Source organism: Kogia breviceps, chromosome 7 (genome assembly GCF_026419965.1).
Source record: "Kogia breviceps isolate mKogBre1 chromosome 7, mKogBre1 haplotype 1, whole genome shotgun sequence".
Taxonomy (NCBI): Eukaryota; Metazoa; Chordata; class Mammalia; order Artiodactyla; family Physeteridae; genus Kogia; species Kogia breviceps.
The window spans coordinates 96,830,731-96,851,332 of NC_081316.1; the positions used below are offsets into that span (position 1 = coordinate 96,830,731).

The 20,602-nt window shown below is 40.9% G+C and overlaps 1 protein-coding gene across 1 annotated transcript in view; it reads right to left on the reverse strand.

Moving 5' to 3' along the window:
• The window catches only part of SLC35F2 (solute carrier family 35 member F2), a 62,350-nt gene extending 47,023 nt beyond the window's left edge, over positions 1 to 15,327 (reverse strand). Inside the window, exon 1 of the mRNA XM_059070364.2 lies at positions 15,147 to 15,327. Within this exon, the coding sequence (XP_058926347.1) occupies positions 15,147 to 15,256 (110 nt within the window). The 5' untranslated portion in view covers positions 15,257 to 15,327. The remainder of the gene's footprint in view (positions 1 to 15,146) is intronic.
• Positions 15,328 to 20,602: the final 5,275 nt, after the last annotated feature.

Below are 20,602 nucleotides of genomic sequence, written 5' to 3' on the forward strand. Positions count from 1 at the left end.
TGGAAATAAAAACAAAAATAAACAAATGGGATCTAATGAACCTTAAAAGCTTTTGCACAGCAAAGGATACCATAAACAAGACCAAAAGACAACCCTCAGAATGGGAGAAAATAGTTGCAAATGAAGCAACTGACAAAGGATTAATTTCCAAAATTTATAAGCAACTCATGCAGCTCAATAACAAAAAAACAAAGAACCCAATCCAAAAATGGGCAGAAGAACTAAATAGACATTTCTCCAAAGAAGATATACAGATTGCCAACAAACACATGAAAGAATGCTCAACATCATTAATCATTAGAGAAATGCAAATCAAAACTACAATGAGATATCATCTCACACCGGCCAGATTGGCCATCATCAAAAACTCTAGAAACAATAAATGCTGGAGAGGGTGTGGAGAAAAGGGAATACTCTTGCACTGTTGGTGGGAATGTAAAATGATACAGCCACTATGGAGAACAGTATGGAGGTTCCTTAAAAAACTACAAATAGAACTACCATATGACCCAGCAATCCCACTACTGGGCATATACCCTGAGAAAACCATAATTCAAAAAGAGTCATGTACCAAAATGTTTATTGCAGCTCTATTTACGATAGCCAGGACATGGAAGCAACCTAAGTGTCCATCAACAGATGAATGGATAAGGAAGATGTGGCACATATATACAATGGAATATTACTCAGCCATAAAAAGAAATGAAACTGAGTTATTTGTAATGAGGTGGATAGACCTGGAATCTGTCATACAGAGTGAAGTAAGTCAGAAGGATAAAAACAAATACCGTATGCTAACACATATATATGGAATCTAAAAAAAAAAAAAAATGTCATGAAGAGATTAGTGGTAGGATGGGAATAAAACACAGACCTACTAGAGCATGGACTTGAGGATATGGGGAGGGGGAAGGGTAAGCTGTGACGATGTGAGAGAGTGGCAGGGACATATACACACTACCAAATGTAAATTAGATAGCTAGTGGGAAGCTGCCGCATAGCACAGGGAGTTCACCTCTGTGCTGTGTGACCACCTAGAGGGGTGGGATAGGGAGGGTGGGAGGGAGGGTGACGCAAGAGGGAAGAGATATGGGAACATATGTATATGTATAACTGATTCACTTTGTTGTAAAGGAGAAACTAACACACTATTGTAAAACAGTTATACTCAAATAAAGATGTTAAAAAAAAAAAAAAAAGAGTGATAGGAGCACCTTTTTTTGTTTGTTTGTTTGTTTCTTCATCCCCAGTTCCTGAAATAGCTGCAGAGTGATAAAGGTGAAAGAATCATCTTTTGTTATTCATGACAGGCCCTCTTCAACCACACCAGAGTTTATGTTAATAATATGACTTTAAGAAAGCCCCTAAGGATGGGGGACTGGCTGCCAAGGGAACCAGCCAGTGATTAGAGGGCTGGAACTTTCAGCTCCACCCCCAGGGAGGGAAGAGGGGCTGGAGGCTGAGTTAATCACTAATGACCAATGAGTTAATCACTTGTGCCTACATAAGGAAGCATTCTTAAAAACCCTAACCAAGGTATTCAGAGATCTTCCAGGTTGGCGAACACACTGAGGTGCTGGGAGGGTCATGTACCTGGAAAGGGCATGGAAGCTCCACGCCCCCTCCTCCATAGCTTGCCCTATGCATTTCTTCTTACTGTTCCTGAGTTGTATCTTTTTATAATAAACTGGTAATCTAACAAGTAAACTTTTCTTGAGTTCTGTGAACTACTCTAGCAAATTATCAAACCCGAGGAGGAGCTTATGGGAACCTCTGATTTATAGCTGGTTGATCAGAAGTACAAGGTGACAACCTGGGACTCATGAGTGGTGTCTGAAATGGGAGGTTGGGGGATGGGGGCAATCTTTTGGGACTGAGTCCTTAACCTGCGTCATCTGCACTAGCTCCAAATATTGTCATAACTAAATTGTAGGACACCCAATTTGTGTCTGGAGAGTTGAAGAATCGGTTGATGTGAGAAAACCACATACCCCCACTCTGACATTTGTTGTCAGAAGTACTGAGTTTAGGAAAATACAGTTTTTTTCCTTTTACATGGCAAAAGGGACTTTGCAGATGTGATTATGGTTAAGTACATTGAGATGAGTCCTTAAAAGGAAGAATCTTTCCCATCTGTGGTTGAGGAAGGTATGACTACAGAAGAAGAGTCAGAGAGATGCAAAGTTGCTGGCTTTGAAGATGGGGGAAGGGGCCAAAGGCCAAGGAATGCAAGCATCCTCTAGAAACTGAAAAAGGAAAGGAAATCCACTCTCCCTAGAGCCTCCAGAAAAGAACAAAACCCTGCTGACACCTTGCTTTTAGCCCAGTGAGACCTGTGGCATATTTCTGCCCTAAGGAACTGTAAGATAATAAATCTGTGTTGTTCTCAACTTACTAAATTTGTGGTAATTTGTTATGACAGCACTAGAAAACTAACACACCAAGTCAACTTAGTTGCATATGACACTTAAAATAATACTTGAATCATAATATTATTTAACTATTTACATTCATCTCAATGAATGGCCTTAAGTAACAAGATAATCACATCAAGTAAAAAGCCTATTAAGTAACTTCAGACAAAGTTGATCAGGAGCCATCCTGGATTAAAACACTTTCATCATTTGCTGGGAAAAAAATGAAACCATGCCATCAAGACAGAAACTACCGAACTAGTTTTATTCAAACCAACAAAAGTAAAAATTGGAAATCCAGTGATTTCCTTACATATTATGTCCTGCATGAATCAAGAATACAAGGGAAACATATTAATACTCACCATCTATACAATAAAAGGGAGACAAGTGCCAGTCACTGTATTGAGCTTTTACATATATTATCTTACTGGATTTTCATACAAACCTAAAATGTGGGTAACATTTTGCAAAAGTTCAAAGTTTTTTAACCAAGTTGATATGACAGATAGTAACACTAGATTAAAATCCAAACAAGATTCTAAAGCCTGTGTTCTTTCCATTCCTCTATGCTAAGAAAATGAAATAATTGTGAGAAGAAAGATAGTAAGAAGTGTGTCCAGTTCCAGAATGATGTCCTCTCAACTCCTACGGCATTTGCATTGTAACCTTCCTTCCCATTTGCTACATCCTGTCTGTAGTGTTTAAACGCCTGTTGTATTTGTTTTACTAGATTATAAATGCAGAAACTGTCACGGATATTTTTGTGCCTCCCCCTTATATACATAGCCACACAATATCTAGTACTGTTATTACTGTTGTTGTTACTATTGTTACCATTACTATTATTACAAGAGTAATAGTAGTAATTATTATTACTATTATCGTTATTGTTTACAGTAGTAATAACAATATCTGACACTTGTTGAGTGCACACTATGTACCAAGCACTGTTCTAACAATTTCACAATTTCATAATCCTAATGCATTTAATCCTCCCAACAATCCTAAAGGTAGGTACTACTTTTTTTTTTTCTGTCTGCGCCACACAGCATGTGGGATCTTAGTTGCCCAACCAGGGATCCAACTGGTGCCCCCTGCAGTGGAAGCATGGAGTCTTAACCACTGGACCACCAGGGAAGTCCCAGGTAGGTACTACTTTTATGGCTCTTTATAGATAAAGAAACTGAGGCACAAGACATTAGGCAACTTGCCCAATATCATACAGCTAGTAAGTGGTAGACCTGGAGAGCAGCCCAAGCAGTGTGGCTCATAATCATTGTTATACTGGAAGTACAGTAGCCCCCTCCCCTTTATCCATGAGGGATACATTCCAAGAACCCCAGTGGAAGCACGAAAACGTGGATAGTACTAAACCCTATATATGCTATGTTTTTTCCTATACCTACATACCTATGATAAAGTTTAATTTATAAATGAGGTTAACAACAGTAACTAATAGAATAGAGCAATCACAACAATATACTGTTATAAAAGTTATGTGAATGTGATCTCTCTCAGAATATCTTATGGTACAAATTTAATGCCTTTTCCATCTTTACTGAGCATTTATTACACACTGCGGCTATAACTTGCAGTTGGAGGTGCTGCAGCAACACTAGCACACATTTTTTTCCTTCTTTACAACTTCACATCTAGAAGATTTGTTCTTACTATGGTAAGAGCATCTTAGCAACTTCAGCTGACAATTTTTTTCCTTATTAAGTAGAGAACTTTCACCTTTTCAATTAAAGAAAACATTTTATGGCTTCTCTGTGGTATATCCAAATTGCCAACATCACTACTCTTTCATTTGGGGGTCATTTTTAAGTAAAATAATGGTGACTTGAACACAAGACAGTCAATCTGATAACCAAGATGCTACAAGTGACTAATGGGCAGGACACGCAGGACAAAGGGATGATTCAAGTCCCAGGTGGGATGGAGCAGACAGCACAGGATTTCATCACGCTACTCAGAGCAGCACGCAATTTAGAACTTATGAATTGTCTATTTCTGGAATTTCCATTTAATATTTCCAGACCTCAATTGACCACGTGTAACTGAAACCGAGGACAGTGGGCATACTACTTGCATTTATTATGAACTCAGAAAACCTTTATTATTATCCTAACAAAAGTGAGGTGGCTTAATAAAAATAACTGTGTGTCAGGTGCCATACTAAGTGCTTATATATGTTGTTTCATTTAAATCTCACAAAAACTTGTAAGAAAGGGATTACAAGTACAGTTGAATAGGTGAGAAACTGAGTTTTAGCTGTTAGGTTTGTATTTTCTCATCCTACACACTGCCTCCTTGATAAGAACAAAAATAAAATATACAATATTGAGTATTATAATACCATACAGGGAGACCAATTGGTACAAATTACCCTGCATCTCTAACAATGGGCATTAACACACTCGTTTGATTATATGTTCTACAATTAATTATTTTAGTAAGGGGTGTTCTAATGAAAAGAAGATGACATAAAATCTATTTATGATATCCTCCCTCTGTCCTCCAATTTTTGATTGGCTGAAATGAGAAGTCTGAAACACATATTCAACTCACCTATTCTCTTTGGACACAAGTCAGAGAAACTTGAGTCCTACAGCCTACAAGGGTGGAGGCGGCAGCACTAAACTGTGTAGAAGATATGGCCTCTACCTCCAGGATTCTCCCTCTCCCCAGACTCCTGTGTGAGAATTTTAAGAGGGGCACCAATGTGAACACCCTCCAAAGGCTAGGAACAGGAGCTCCAGGAGGGCTGACAAGTTGGGATCAGGGATGGGGGAAGGGTAGATTCAGAAGGATGGGATTAGTATTGGGTAATGAGCGTGCTGCTGTTTCAAGAGTCTAGATGACTAGAGTTTATGACCCTGTGACAGATGTACAGCCTACTCTCTACCCAGCCCAGTCCGGCAAATGCACGGAAGAAAGCAGACTAACCCTGTTCTCAATGGGCAGCCAAGAAGCCATGACCCATAAAATTTTAAATTGCTAATACTGCCTGCCCATTGAGGCTGAGGCTGAATAGGAAATTTGAAGACTTTTTTTTTTTAACCGTTGGAAAATCTAAATGTACATCTCTTGTGGATTATCAAACAAAAATACAGATTTCAAAACTTGAGGGTTTTGTGTTTTTTTCTGTTTTGTGTGGTTTAAACTGTAAAACGTAATCCTCAAATGAAGATAATCATCTGGTCTACAGTTAGAAGAATGAAATCAACAGCGAAAGCAAAGCACAAATAAAGAGACAGGCAGAGAATCCTACTGTGGTTTGGGTTCCTGCCTCCAGCTGCTTCTCTGCTCTCTGTGGTTTGGCACTTTTACCCTCCTTGAATTCTGTTAAGTCATAAACCCTCTATTTTACCTAGGACAGTGGTGAGCTGGATTTCTCTGCTAACAATCCAACTAATACACTATTTAAACACAAGCCAGGCACCAAAAGAAAACAGGAGACTAAACCTGAATTAGAAAGTTCCTGAGGACTGGGCCTGGGAGGCAAACAGAGGTGTAAGGGAGATTTCCTGTGAGTCATGTGAGTCTTTTCAACACTCCACAGGCCTCAGACCAGAAAAACTCATTCCCCTCCTTAATCTGCTTCATTTGCTCCTAATTTACACCTCCCAACTCTCAGCTACTCTCAGCATTTTCAACTGAACCACCACTATCAGGCAAGGAGAAGTAAATTAGCATTAGTGGGCAACCTGATACAAGCGCCAATGTTTTCAACTTTCTGGTGGTATCTTTAAAATCTATATAAATTGCATTGTGTATAGATACACCATTTAATATAAAAGTAATGGCAAAATATGGGTATTTCACAGGTAATATGAGTATTTCTCAAAAGTGGAAACAAATAAGGCCAATAAACATACACAGAGACCCAGCTTCATTAGTGATCAGGGATATGCAAATTAAGAGATACTCTTTTACATTCATCTGACTGTCAGAAATTTTAAAGTCTGATAATATCAAGTGTTAGAAAGGTTATTTGTTTCACAGGACCTCTCATACTCAGCTAGTGGGAGTATAAATTGATACAACCACTTTGGAAAAACTTTGGCATTATTTTATAAAGTTGAACAATCACATACCCTATAATACAGCAATTCCCCTCCTAGATGTATGTATATGTGCATGTGTGTGTATAAAAGAAGCTCTTACAAGTGATCAATAGGAGCCATGTAGAAGAATGTTCCTAGAAGTCCTGTTCACTATTGCAAAAAACATAGAAAAAAGCCCAAATGCCCATCAACAAAATGAGTAAATAAAGTGTGGTATACTCACAGGAAAGACTATTATATGAAGCAAGAGGGAGTGTTGGGCTTCCCTGGTGGCGCAGTGGTTGAGAGTCCGCCTGCCGATGCAGGAGACACGGGTTCGTGCCCCGATCCGGGAGGATCCCACATGCCGCGGAGCGGCTGGGCCCATGAGCCATGGCCGCTGAGCCTGCGCGGCCGGAGCCTGTGCTCCGCAATGGGAGAGGGAGGCCCGCAAAAAAAAAAAAAAAAAAAAAAAAAGGGAGTGTTTTGCAGTATCAGGCAACAATATGGATGAAACTTAACAATGCGATATAGGTGGGTAAATAAATCCCAACAGATTATATATAGCATATCCTTTTTAAAAAGTAAAATAATAATAATAATAAATAATTTTTTAGAAATACATAGAGGTATCAAACTATATCAAAATGAGAGCAAGGAAATGGTGAAAGGAGGATTCAGGATGGTGATTATCTTTGGTTGGGGAAGAAGGGATATGAAAGAGGAGATGACCAATAGGTAGATGAAAATTACCATCACAATTCCAGTTTTAGGGCTGGTTGTAGGTATACAGGAACTTACTGCACAAAAAAAACTTAACTTATTCACGGGCCAACAATGAAAGGGTGTCATGAGCCAGGGATTATGATTAATCCACTTCTGTGCAACTGGAATCTAAAAAATAAATTAAATGATGCCCCAGAAAGAGCATTATATTTATCCTGTGACTTTATATACTCTCTGGCACCCCAAGGAGATACAAATAACCCAGAGAAAAAACCCTAGGGGGTAAATTGTCCAAGGCCTTTTTTTTCTGTTTATTGCCCAGCTCATAGGAGGCAGGGTCACCACACTGGTTAGTAGCACAGACTCTGGCCAGACTGACTTGGTGGAGGAGATGAAACCTGGCTGCTTTAAGTTTCTTAAAGTTTAAGAAATATTCTCCTAAACTCTTCTGCGTAGTACTCCTCTGGGAAGCTCTAAGCCTCAAGCTCTCAATAATACTAGCCTCAAGCTCTCAGTAGGATTTGCTGACTGAAAAAACTGAGTTAAAACGTTCCTTAAATACTGTTTTCCAAGAAATGACTAGAAAGAAGTTTGGGACTCAAAGGTGGTTTTTCATGGAATCTTTCTCTGCATCATTAGCATAAATAACCAAGTTTTTGTGACATATTACTTATTTGTGACATATTACTTACCTGTTGACTTTAATTAACATAGACTCCTGTAACCATCCAAAAAAAGTCCCAAAATTTGTGGACTTAAAGTTTTTATAATTTATTAAAATAAAAACCATTTAAATCTTTATAGAGGGCCTATTTATACTTTCACTACGAGCAATTCTAAGAAACTGGGTTACCTGGTTTCTATAGCATTAACAGGTTAGAAGTCATAATTTAGAAAGAATGCAGACTTTCAGAGATATGCTCAGTAATACAGAAAAAAATCATGTGTGACAACTGTCAGAAAGAAGTCAGAAAAAAATAAGACAAAAAATTAACCTCTGATCATATTATGACCACTCGGCATAATAATTTTAATCATCATAATCATCATAATGATGATCCTGAATCATGAAGAAAAGGTGATATGTTGAATGCACTTCGTTTATTAAAAGGCAAGTAGTCTCAAATATCTGTTTTAAATATACCATGAAGACTTCTAAATAATGGGTTTTTTCCCTTGGTAAAATCTCCAGGATTAGTTGCAAATGGACCCACTAAGTAATTCAATGGGTTGGCCTACCCTAGAAAGTTGTTTGATACAAACCAATTAAATGTTGAAGAACTGCTGCCCAAAATTATGAATAAATTAATCAACAGAAATGAGTAATCCATTACATAAACAGTGTCATTTTAATTGGGTTTAAAAGTAAATTTTAATACTTTAAAAGAGTGGGTCATAAGTTTTCTGTAAAACTCACCTGCATGAAATGATTCATTTTCTCTGATGTTCCTCAGTAAATAATAATATAAGGAAGCTTTATAACTTTTTAACAAACTTACCAAAACTTATATATACAAGCAGTTACCTTGAGAGCCAATTCACTTCTTCCACAGCTATGGCTAGTGAAAATTACCTTTTTTGTCACAATATGGTAAATGTAACGAGTTAGGAAACAGGTAACTGAAGGGCATAGAGGAAGGGCACCCAACAGACAGACAGCAAGGAGCCAGGGAAGAAGACTGCCTGACTTGATGCTATCTACAAAGAGTCTTTAAGCAGCCATGAGGTCAGATAGGAAAGCATTCAAGGAGGGAGGTACAGGTGTAAAGATGCAGACTATGATGTGTAACAGCAAGGTACTCAGAGGCATGCCGTTATTGCTGGGCCGCCACATGAGAGATGGATGTTCTGGGAGATAAGCTTGGAGAGGGAAGTGGGCCAGTGATAGGGGGCCTTACAGTTCACGTCAAGAACCTTGAGTTCTCACAAAAGGACAAATATTGCATGATTCCACTTATACAAGGGATCTAGAATAGTCAAATTTGTAGAGACAGAAAGTAGAATGGTGGTTACCAGGGGCTGAGGGGAGAGGGGGATGCAGAGTTAGTGTTTACACAGGTTCAGAGTTTCTATTTGGAATAATAAACAAGTTCTGGAAATGGAGAGCGGTGATGGTTGCACACTATTGTGAATGTACTTAATGTCACTGAAAATGGTTAAAATGGTAAATTTTTTGTTATATATATTTTACCATAATAAAAACCACTAAAAATATAATAATTGTGTTCAGGTAAAGAAGAAAATGAAGGAGGGAGGAGGGGAGGGGGGAGGAGGGTGAAGAGGGGAACAACAGCCAGAAGCAGTAGCTACAGCCACAGCTTGAGCTCCATCCAGTAACCAGTGGCTCTCAGTCTTGTTTTAGCTGCAGAACCCTTTCTTCAAACATCTTGCACAGAAGCCCAACTATAAACCAGGCAAAGCAACAGACTGGTGGGGGCCAGAGGCCAGCCCAGGAGCCACCAGCTTCTGTTTCCTAACTTGCCCCCATAATGACTCAGAGGAGCCTCCAGGGAACCCCAAGAGCTCCCTCAATTTGCAAACCACTGGTGCAGGTGATGGGAGGAAGCCAAAAGGTTTCAGCCTGAACATGGTGCAGTGAGATTTCTGAGATAGTACTGTAAAATAGTCTTGTTTGGAATCAAATGAAACTATTTCAACTCTACCTCTCACTAACCATGTACCCTCAGGCAAGTTACTTCTATGCTATCAAAGGGACTAGGGCTTCCCTGGTGGCCAGTGGTTGAGAGTCCGCCTGCCGATGCTGGGGATACGGGTTCGGGCCCCGGTCCGGGAGGAACCCGCATGCCGCGGAGCGGCTGGGCCCGTGAGCCATGGCCACTGAGCCTGCGCGTCTGGAGCCTGTGCTCCACAACGGGAAAGGCCACAGCAGTGAGAGACCCCGTACTGCAAAAAAAAAAAAAAAAAAAAAAAAAAAGGGACTAAAAAAACTTTTTATAAGGACTGATGAAATGTTAGTAGGATGTGATAGGGGGTAAATTCTCATTTGATGGCAGTTATTGGTACCCTTTAATTTTATTTGACATTACTCTGGTTCTTGTGAAATAAGATGATTTAGGGTAGGTGGAGGCATGGATGGAAGCTGTGACAAAAGTCCAAGTAGTGATAAAGGCCTAAACTGAAGTAGTAGTAATAAGGATTGGAGGGGAAGGTGGACTCCAGAAATATTCTGGAAGTGTTGTCAAGATGGGAAATAAGCACTGGCAGCCATCTCATATTCCTCTAAATCAACCTGAAGAAAGGAGAAGAGATAAGCAGAAATAACCCAAAAGTTATTCCTAGAACTGGTCTGGGGGAGAGAGGGGACTATATCCGGGACACAGAACAGCCAGAGGCCAAGTGGAAGGCTTTTAATGTCAACCCTTACCTCTCCCCTACATTGCATTACTGCCTATCCCTTTAACAACTTTCTGCAGTGTTGAGAAGTTAAAAAGGTTCAGGCTTTCTAGCCAGGAGCCATTCCTCCACCCACCTCCCTCCAAGCTCCTAGGTCTAATGGGCTACAACCTAGAGAGACTGCCTCCTCCTTCTTCCAGAGCAGCTGGTGATAAAGCCATAGTCACAAAACAGCCTGATGGAGGGGTGCCAAACAAAAGCAATCAACAGTGGTTCTGTAATGCCCAAGGATTCTCCATTCTGGGATTCATCCCCTCCCTTCTACTTAAAGTCACCTGGAGGGACTTGGCCAGGCCTGGCCATTGACTCTTCCCCAGTACACAAGGGGACATGTATGAGAATGTTCATCAGTGTTGTTTGTGGCTGGGAGTTGGAAACTATCTGAGTGTCCATCACTGAAGGACCATGGAACCACAGATAGTTAGAAACAACAGGCTAGATCAGTGATTCTCAACCAGGGTCATTTTGTCCCCCAGGAAACATCTGACAATGTCTGGAAAGATTTTTGATTATCACAACTCAGAGGTAAGGAGGTGGAGGGAGTGCTATACTAGCATCTAGAGGGTAGAGGCCAGGGATACTGCTACATCCTACAGTGTACAGGCCAGCCCCCAGAGCAAAGAATTATGTGACCCAAAATGTCAATAAGGCTGAGATTGAAAAATGATGGAGTAGAGAAACCAAACATGACTGGGTCATAAATATACAGTGCTGAATAGAAAAAAAAATTTTTTTAAAGAGATGTGATCTGTTATAAAATTCCTATTTGGAATTAAGGATTCATATAGTCACATCCGATATTCATTGTGTATGTATTTGCAAGCTAAGCGCTACACTTGGCAGAGAATACAATAGTGACCAAAACTAGATTGGATTCCTTACCTCCTGAAGTCTAGTAGAAGAGGCAGATATTAATTAATCTTGCAAATTAAAAGGGGGAAGGGAGAAGATATTCTGGAGACTGGTAGGGTCTAGAGCTCCCTAATCCCCCACTTGCAAAGGCCACAGAAAGTTCTTCAATTTACAGTACCTTTCAGGAGGGCTACATACCAGCTTAGGATTGTGTTGTGCACACAGTGAGTGCTCAATAGATGTTTGTTTAGTGAATAGATGAAGGCTGTACAGTTAAATGCCACTAAATGACTCCATCAAAAGTTTCTGTGCCTTAATCTTTGAAATGAGGAAACCAAACAGAAAGGAAGAACCAAAGGGCCAGGCCCTTTACTAGACAGTAACAAGGAGTACACATGTAGACTGACCAACTACTATTGTTCACTCGTCCTCAAGACTGTGCCCCCCTCAAACCAAGCTATTTGCAGTTCCTTGAGCAAAATACTCTTTGGCATCTCTAAGCCTGGACTGTCCTTCCTCACCTAGTCCACCTGGAAAACTCATTCATGCTTCAAATTCCCAATCACCTTCTCTGTCGAGCTTCCTCATGCTGGTGGACTTGATCTCTGGCATCCTTTGTGCCATCTGTACTTTGTGCTCACCTCTACAGTACATATCATAACTTCTTTTTTTATGATTTTTTAAATCATAACTTCTTGCCATAATTTGATCATGAGTTCTCTGGGAACAGGAACTATATCCTATTCATCTTAATAGCACAGAGACTAGTCTAGAACCTAGAACATTATAGATGCTCAAGGTTTGTTGAATGAAAGACTGAATGAATGAATACATGTCCTGCACTGTACTACAAAAAGAATGGGATAAAACATATGCCCTCAAAAAGCTTACCATCTATCTGATGGGAAAAGGATAAATATGTGAAATAATAATTAACAATTTTTGCTAGAGATATAAATTTGATAGTCATTATAAGAAACATGCATTTTTTCATATTTGAATTAGAGTATACGTTAGGATATAATCTGCTAGATAGTATACATATGATTAAATAAATATCCTCAGGTATTCCTAGAAATCCTTATCCTCCTATCATAGTATTTGCCATTTGAGTTGATAGCAATTGAAATTGAAATTGAAATTGACATTACAAGCAGAGTCTACTTGGAAACATAGAGTGCTCTTTATCATGAATGCCTGGCATGTAGTGGGTCCTCAATAAATGTTTATTGAACGAGTGACCTGATATTCTTAATCATAGAGAAAAAGTTATCTGTCTACTACTGAGGCAGGCATATCAGGAGTTGGTGATACCTAGAATATATCCCTCTCATAATGAAAACAGAACCAGCTCAAGGTCCTAAACTTTTCCTCTGCTATTTAGTACCCAGTTGCCAAAAGAGGTATTATTGCCCCCTTTTGGTAAAAGGAGTAGAAAACAGTTGTGTGGTCACAAACTATTCCTTTATATGCTATCCATATGGTGATAACACATCTACACACCAACCTCTCTCCATCCCATAACGGTTAGGGATTCATGGAGCTAAACTCAAATTTAGGGGATGAGTTTTGATACTGAGAGTTTAAAATACTGAAATATAAGAAGTCCTGGATATCAGGTAAACTGCATTTTTCTGATTGCTGGGTTAGACAAGGAGAAACTGCAAACAAGAATTCATGTTTGGACGGTTGCCAGAGGTAGGACTGAAAATCTTAATGAACAAAAGAGCTCAGCCAACCAAAAAAAAAAAAAAAAAAAAAAACCTCTAGCCCAAGACCCTCAGAATAAAGATCAATAAAGGTTAGAGTGTAGGGAGTATGGCAGAATGGAAAGGAAGCCTCAAGTACCTTAGTCATCCCTCATTCATTCATTTATGGGGTTGTGGGAAATACAAACATTTAAAAGACTTGATTCTTGCTGTTAAGGACTTTGTCCATCAGGAATGCAAGATACACATAAATAGCTATCACACAGGGAAGAAAGTAAAAATCCATAAGGGAGGCACAAAAAAAGTGTGTTCAGAGACAGAAGAAATCTTCTCTCTAGGAAGCTATCAGATGTTCCTGGTAAAACATACCAGATTTTGAAAACATTAGAGCATTAGGAACAAACAATTATTGCTAATCCTTGTTATGTCTTGCATTAGGAACAAACAATTATTGCTAATCCTTGTTATGTCTTGCTCAACTAATCCACCATATTGTCTGTCTCATCATCAGGGTTGCTTGTCATCTCCTGAAGCAACACCACATCTTCCTATCACCCAAGAATGGAGGGCTGATGATGGGTGTAAACTAACCCATGCATAGTACCATGAACGAGGCTGTCTGCCACTCCTGCGTAATCACCACTTAATCTCCACAATAACCCAACAAGGTAGGTACTGTTATTATCCCCATTCTACAAGCAAGACAAGTGGGGCACAGAGAAGTTAAGTGACTCGCCCAAGGTCACCTAGCTGGTAAGTGGCACAAAAACAGGATTTGAGTCCAGAATCTGTACCCTTAGACATTACACTACACTGCCTCCCAGCTGAGAACTTATGGCTAAATTTATCAGACATACTGTATATAGCTGGATAATACAAGGTGATTTTTGGCCCTTTAAACACACACAGCTATTTAAAACTTATTTACATGGAAAAATACATACACCATTATTGATCTAGTTTTGAATATAGTATGACTTGTTAAGACAGTTTTCACAACCTTTCATGGAAAATTCACTTTGTTAATCTTAAAAAAAAAAAAAAAAAAAAAAAAAAAGTGCCAGCGGCCAGGAGTAGTTAAACCCAGTTTAAACTGGGGCTGGCAGGCGCCACCCTTTACAGGTCATCGCATGGCCTTAGGGAAATTGCTTAGCCTTCTTTGTTTCTCCATCAGCAAAGCAGGGATAACAACAGTGCTATCTCATAAAAGGGTAAGGATTAAATGATAGTATCCATATAAATCGCTAAGCACAGTAGGTGACATAGTGAGTGCTCAATGAATGTTGGCTTTCATTATTTAGACCTGAGTTATCTGTATTTCCAGGATGCGAGTCGTCCAGTAACCACAGAAATGCTGTCCCCGTCCCAGAGTCTCTGCCAATCCCTTGAGCACATTCCTCTCTATTTTCTACTAACACAGTGACAAGAGAAGCAGGCTTCCCTGGACCCCCAGACCTGAAGGTGGCTACGTCGCCTCGCTCAGCCCGGGAAAGAGGCAGGCTCTGGATTTCCTCGGGGCGGCACCACAAAACTCAACACAGACTTCTCACTTGGGTGAACTCAACTGTTAGTGAGGGATCACCCGCCCACTCTGCCGGGCTCCGTAGCAAGGAATGTGGGCACCGGCGGCAGGAAGAGGAGCTCACCCACCTACCAAGCCCGAGACTGGATACCCCTCCTTCACAGCAACCCTGGGGACTTCGTCCCCTCCCCGCTGGGAGGCCACTGGGAATCGACTTAACAATGCCAAGACAGTGAATTTCCCCTCAGATCCTCTGAAATACATCCCCACGATTTCTAAGAGGGAGTCAAGGGAGGGACAGCAAGAGCTTCATAAAGCCAGTAAACAGCTACATCCCTGCAGCACATGTTCAGCCGCCTGAACCAGCTCCCCAGTGCCTGCCGCCGCCACGTGCGAACCCGGGCGCTCCCAGCAGCGCCCGCCGCCCAGCCGGTCGCCGTGCGCGGCCTCCACTCACCAGGTGAAGAGTTTGTCCTTGATCCGGTGCAGCAGGCTGGCGGACTCGCCCGCTGCTCCCTGCGCGTGAGGCTGCGGGAGGGCGGATCCCGCCGGCGAGGTGGCCTCCATGGGAGCCCCGCGGTCTCCGGCGCCCGGAACCCCTAGACGTGCTGGGTCCCGGAAGACGGGAGGCGGTGCCTGTGCTGCCGGTGGGGGCTCGGCTCGGCCAGTGAGTCCGCACTCCCGGGTTCGCTCGCGTCCTTCTCGCACCGCAGCCGGCGGGCTCCTTCTGCGGCAAATCATTAACTGTCAAGCCCCTAGGGCCAGACAATACATTTGCAGATTGCAACCGGGCACCTCGGGGAGCCAGGAGCAGGAGGAGAAAGGGCGCTTTTTTTTTCCGCCTTGGCAGTCGAGCTTCACTGTTGGGTGACATCCAATATGCATTTCAAGTTCTTATGGTCCCTTATTTAAAATCAGCAAATGAGGTGAATCGAGGTTATGCCGGTGTGTACTAACCTAAGAAGCAGTGATTTAGCTACTGCCTGACCTTTGCTAACTGGGAATGTCCGGCTGATCCCTCCCTTGACCTAGTCTCCCTCCCTCTGACTAACTTATAAAAGATATTTCCCATCTAATAGAACTGAAGACGCTTTAGTTCTGTGTTTCTTGTTTTCGAAAAACAGATAAAATCCTATGTTTCCTATCCGTAAAAGGATGCCGGAAACATGTCTTCGTGGTCTTTCTGATGTGCCTCCTTCCTTACGGGTGTGTTCGGTTTGCCTTTCAATATTCAGAATTGTCTCTGAGGTGCTAGAGAAGAGTGTCAACCCCTGGCGCTCAGCTAGGGTGTCCTGGGCCTGGGTCATGCCTTCCGATGCTTCTGCGGGCCAGGGAGGGACTAGGAACTGGGGTCCAAAAGTTCCTGACTCACTGACAAAAAGGACGTTAGTGGGTCTGGTAGACTGCTACTTCCGGAAAGGAGATCAGGAAGACAAAAGGAAAGGTGTTGGGACCATTTTTTTCCTGACCACCTCCTTCCTGGGGCAAGGTCCGGGCGGCAGGAGTGGGGAGCAGACTGTGAGAAGATTCTAAGAAAGAAAATAGATTTTGAAAAATGAAATGTAGCTTTAGGAACCCCAAGTTTAGCAACTACAGAAACCCCAAAATTTAAACGAAATGATTTTTTTAAATTGTTTAAGAAGAGAGAAGGTGATACGATAATGGAAGCAGAGCTTGGAGTGATAGCTTTGAAGATGAAGGGGTCTCCACAAGCCAAGGAATAAAGGTAGCCAGTAGAAGTTTAGAGCCTTGAGAAGGAAGTAGCCCTGCCGACTTAAGCCTTAACTGTAGCCCAGTAAAACTGATTTCGGACTTCTGGCCTCCAGAACTGTAGGAGAATAGACTTGTATTGTTTCAAGCTACTAAATTGGTGGTGACTTGTTGCAACAACCGTAAGAAACAAATGCAAATGTAGTATATACACTAACTTGTAAGTGATATGAGGTACTGTCAAGTGAAAAAAGTAAGTTGCAGAGTTGGAGAATAATTGTATAATATGATTCCTTTTTAGTAAAAAACACCAACTAAGTAACTTAATATCTTTATATATACATATACATCTATATGCATACCTTTATGCTCACTTGTGTTTATATGAGCAAAAGAAGGGTGTGAAAGAATACACATCAGGCTATTGATACTGGTTTAAGTTGTGAGGGTGGTGGGAATAGGGGGGGAGTTGAGGAGGGGAATAAGGGAGAATTGTTTTATACATCTTTGTTTTGTGTTTTTACTATGGGCATATACTACTTTTGCAATTTGAAAAATATTCAATTAAGACATTTTTCAGTAAGTCATGTTTGGCTCAACGTATTACCCCCACAGGAAAACTGGGCCAGGAAACGTAGTCGACCACTAATGTGGATTCTAAAGTTATGGGCAAAGTTATATGTATTTTCTAAACAGAAAATGCTCCTCAAAAAGTAATACTAGTAGTATTGCTCTAGCAATGCTCCAAAATGAGCTTACCCTCTTACTGAGGATTATTGATCAGTCTACATTACACTGGTATCAGGATTAAAATACGTTGAGTGGATCTGTGGACACTAATCCACAAGTTTTTGTCAGAGGAAATTTACTGAAAAAAATTGTTTAGGTGTTGGAGATATTGCACAAAATAGCCTTACTTCTTACAAGTACCAAAAAAAGAGCTGCCTCTTATTGAGCACCTACTGTGTGCCAGATAGTATATGTAATTTTCAATCCTTTTCCAGTTATCTATTGTTATGTATCAAGTCACCCCCAATCTTAATGGCTTCAAACAACAATAATTTTATTATCTCCTGTGGTTTCTGTGGATAAGAAATTTAGGAAAGTCTGGGCCAGGCGGTTCTGGCTCAAAGTCTTTCATGCAGTTGCAGTCAGAAGGTAGCTGAAGCTGGAAGGCAAGGGGGTGAGGGTGGGGGGAGTGTTAGGGCTACAGCATCTAGGGGCTGACCAGCGTCTCTCTCTCTCCACTTAGTTCCATGTGGTCTCTTATTGTGGGCTAATTTGGGCTTCCTCACAACCTGGTGACTTTAGGGTAGTTGGTCTGCTTACATGGCAGCTGGGTTCCCCTCCAAGCAAGTGTCCTAAGAGGAAAAAGCCAAAATATTGTTTACGTTCTCCAGCCAAAGACTACCATGAATATACATGTAGTTAAACAAGTTGAATTTATTACTCCTTGCAGTGAGGGAGAACAAACCCATTGGAGAATTATTGGATGTCCAGTAAGAGGATGTTAGAAAGAACCTATTATAGGATTTGGGCTTTGGTTGAGTGGTTTGAAGGAGGGTCTAAGGAAGCAGGGACTGATTCACCCTAGATTGAATGCTGTCAGATTGCATGCAATTCTGATTGGTATCTCAATAAATCAGATGAGGGTGAAGATAAAACTACAATTGATAAGGAAGTAGCAGTCACTCATTTTGACCAAAGGAGAAGGAAAGTTGGTATTTTGGGGGTGTCACAGTGAGTGACCTTGTTTTTGTGTTTAGATAAAATTATTATGAAATGGCCTTTTTTGTCTCATTTTATCATGGTCTCAAAGTAGTCTTGTCTGAGAGTGGTACTCTAAGATTGTTTACATCCAATAAAAGAAAAATATGGCCTAGCTATGAGTACCAGGCCAGCTTCCAAATATTAAAAACTGCTTTTTATTTTCTTTCTCAGTATCTTCTTTCATGACCTAACCACAGAAGTCACATAGTATCATCTTCACCATAACTACAAATCCACCCAGATACAAGGGGAGTGAATTTAGACCCTGTTATGGACTGAATGTTTGTGTTCCTCCAAAATTCATATGTTGAAATCTAATTCCCAATGTGATAGTATTTGGAAGTGGGGCCTTTGGGAGGTAACTAGGTCCTCATGCAAGCCAAAGAGCTGGCTTGCTCTTTTTCTGCTATGTGAGGACACAGTGAGAAATTAGCAGTCTGCAACCCAGAAGAGGGCTCTCACCAGAACCCAACCATGCTGGCACCCAGATCTTGGACTTCCAGCTTCCAGAACTGTGAAAAATAAATGTTTTTTGTTTAAGGCACACAGTCAATGGTAATTTGTTAAGGCAACTCAAATAAGAAAACCCCTACCTCTTTTTATTATTATTATTATTATCTTTTGGCCGAGGAGTGGGGCATGTGGGATCTTATTCCCCATCCAGGGATCGAAGCCATACCCCCTGCATTGGAACCACGGAGTCTTAACCACTGGACCAGTAGGGAAACTCCCACCTCTTGATGGGAAATGTGTCAAAGTCACACGAATATGAGTGCTTGGAATGGGAGCTATTGTTGCAGCCATCTTTGGAAAATATAGTCTGCCACAAATGCTTTCCATAAGCTAGGCTTATTCGCACTGGTTAGCTTATTAGCACTATTTTTTAAGATGAGTAACCTAAAAGCTCAGAAAGATTAAGTAACTTGCCCAAGATCTTCAGAATAATAACTGACTGGCTCTGAAATCAGGGTCACCCGGCTGCCTCTGTGATTTAACTGACAAGCATGAGTGAGCCTCTTTCCCACTATCTTTTCTCCCGTTTATAAAAATAATTGTAAATAAACATACTTTAAAAATCTCACCAAACATAACATATTATATAGTAAAAGCCATTATGGATATTTAAGTGTCATATTAAGATTGTCATCAATCAAAAAACATAAGATTATACTTATAACCGTTTATGATTTTGTGTTATGTTCTTTTATGAGGCATATTTTAAAATATTTATTTATTTGGCTGCATCAGGTCTTAGTTTCGGCACACGGGATCTTCATTGCAGCATGTGGAATCTTTTTTTTTTTTAATTTATTTTTGGCTGCGTTGTGTGTTCGTTGCTGTGCATGGGTTTTCTCTAGTTGCGGCGAGTGGGGGCTACTCTTCGTTGCGGTGCATGGGCTTCTCATCATGGTGGCTTCTCTTGTTGCAGAGCACAGGCTCTAGGCACGCGGGTTTCAGTAGTTGTGGCACGTAGGCTCAGTAGTTGTGGCTCGTGGGCTCTACAGCACAGGCTCAGTAGTTGTGGCACACAGGCTTAGTTGCTCTGCAGCATGTGGGATCTTACTGGACCAGGGCTCGAACCTGTGTCCCCTGCATTGGCAGGCGGACTCTTAACCACTGCGCCACCAGGAGAGACCCCATCTGAGATCTTTTGTTGTGGCGCATGGGCTCTTTGTTGCAGTGTGCAGGCTTCTCTCTAGTTGTGGCACGGAGGCTCTAGAGTGCATGGCACTGGTTGCCCTGTGGCATGTGAGATCTTAGTTCCCCAACCAGGGATCGAACCGGTATCCCCTGTGTTGGAAGGTGGATTCTTAGCCACTGGACCACCAGAGAAGTCCCTGTGAAGCATATTTGAATACTAAAAATACCATAATAGTAATGAAATTCAACTTTTTTATTGAAAAGGATCAAAAAGAAGAAAAATTCTAAAGCAGTTATCAATATTTAAGACTCCCTTAAACTGGAACCAACGTTTAAGATAAACTAAAGTCATTTATAAAAATTTGAAATATAGTGGATTTACAATATTGTGTTAGTTTCAGGTGTACAGCGAAGCAATTCGGTTATATATTTTTTCAGATTATATTCCAATACAGGTTATAACAAGATATCAAATATCATTCCCTGTGCTATACAATAAATCCTTGATGCTTATCTATTTTATGTATAGTAGTTTGTATCTGTTAATCCTGTACTCCTCATTTGTACTTCTCTCCCTCCCTCTCCCCTTTGGTAACCATAAGTTTGTTTTCCATGTCTATGAGTCTGTTTCTGTTTTGTATATAGATTCTTTTTTTTTTTTTTTGCTGCACCACAAGGCTTGCAGGATCTTAGTTCCCCAACTAGGGATCAAACCCGTGCTCCCTGCATTGGGAGCATGGAGTCCTAACCACTGGACCACCAGGGAATTCCTTAGATTCATTTGTATTATTT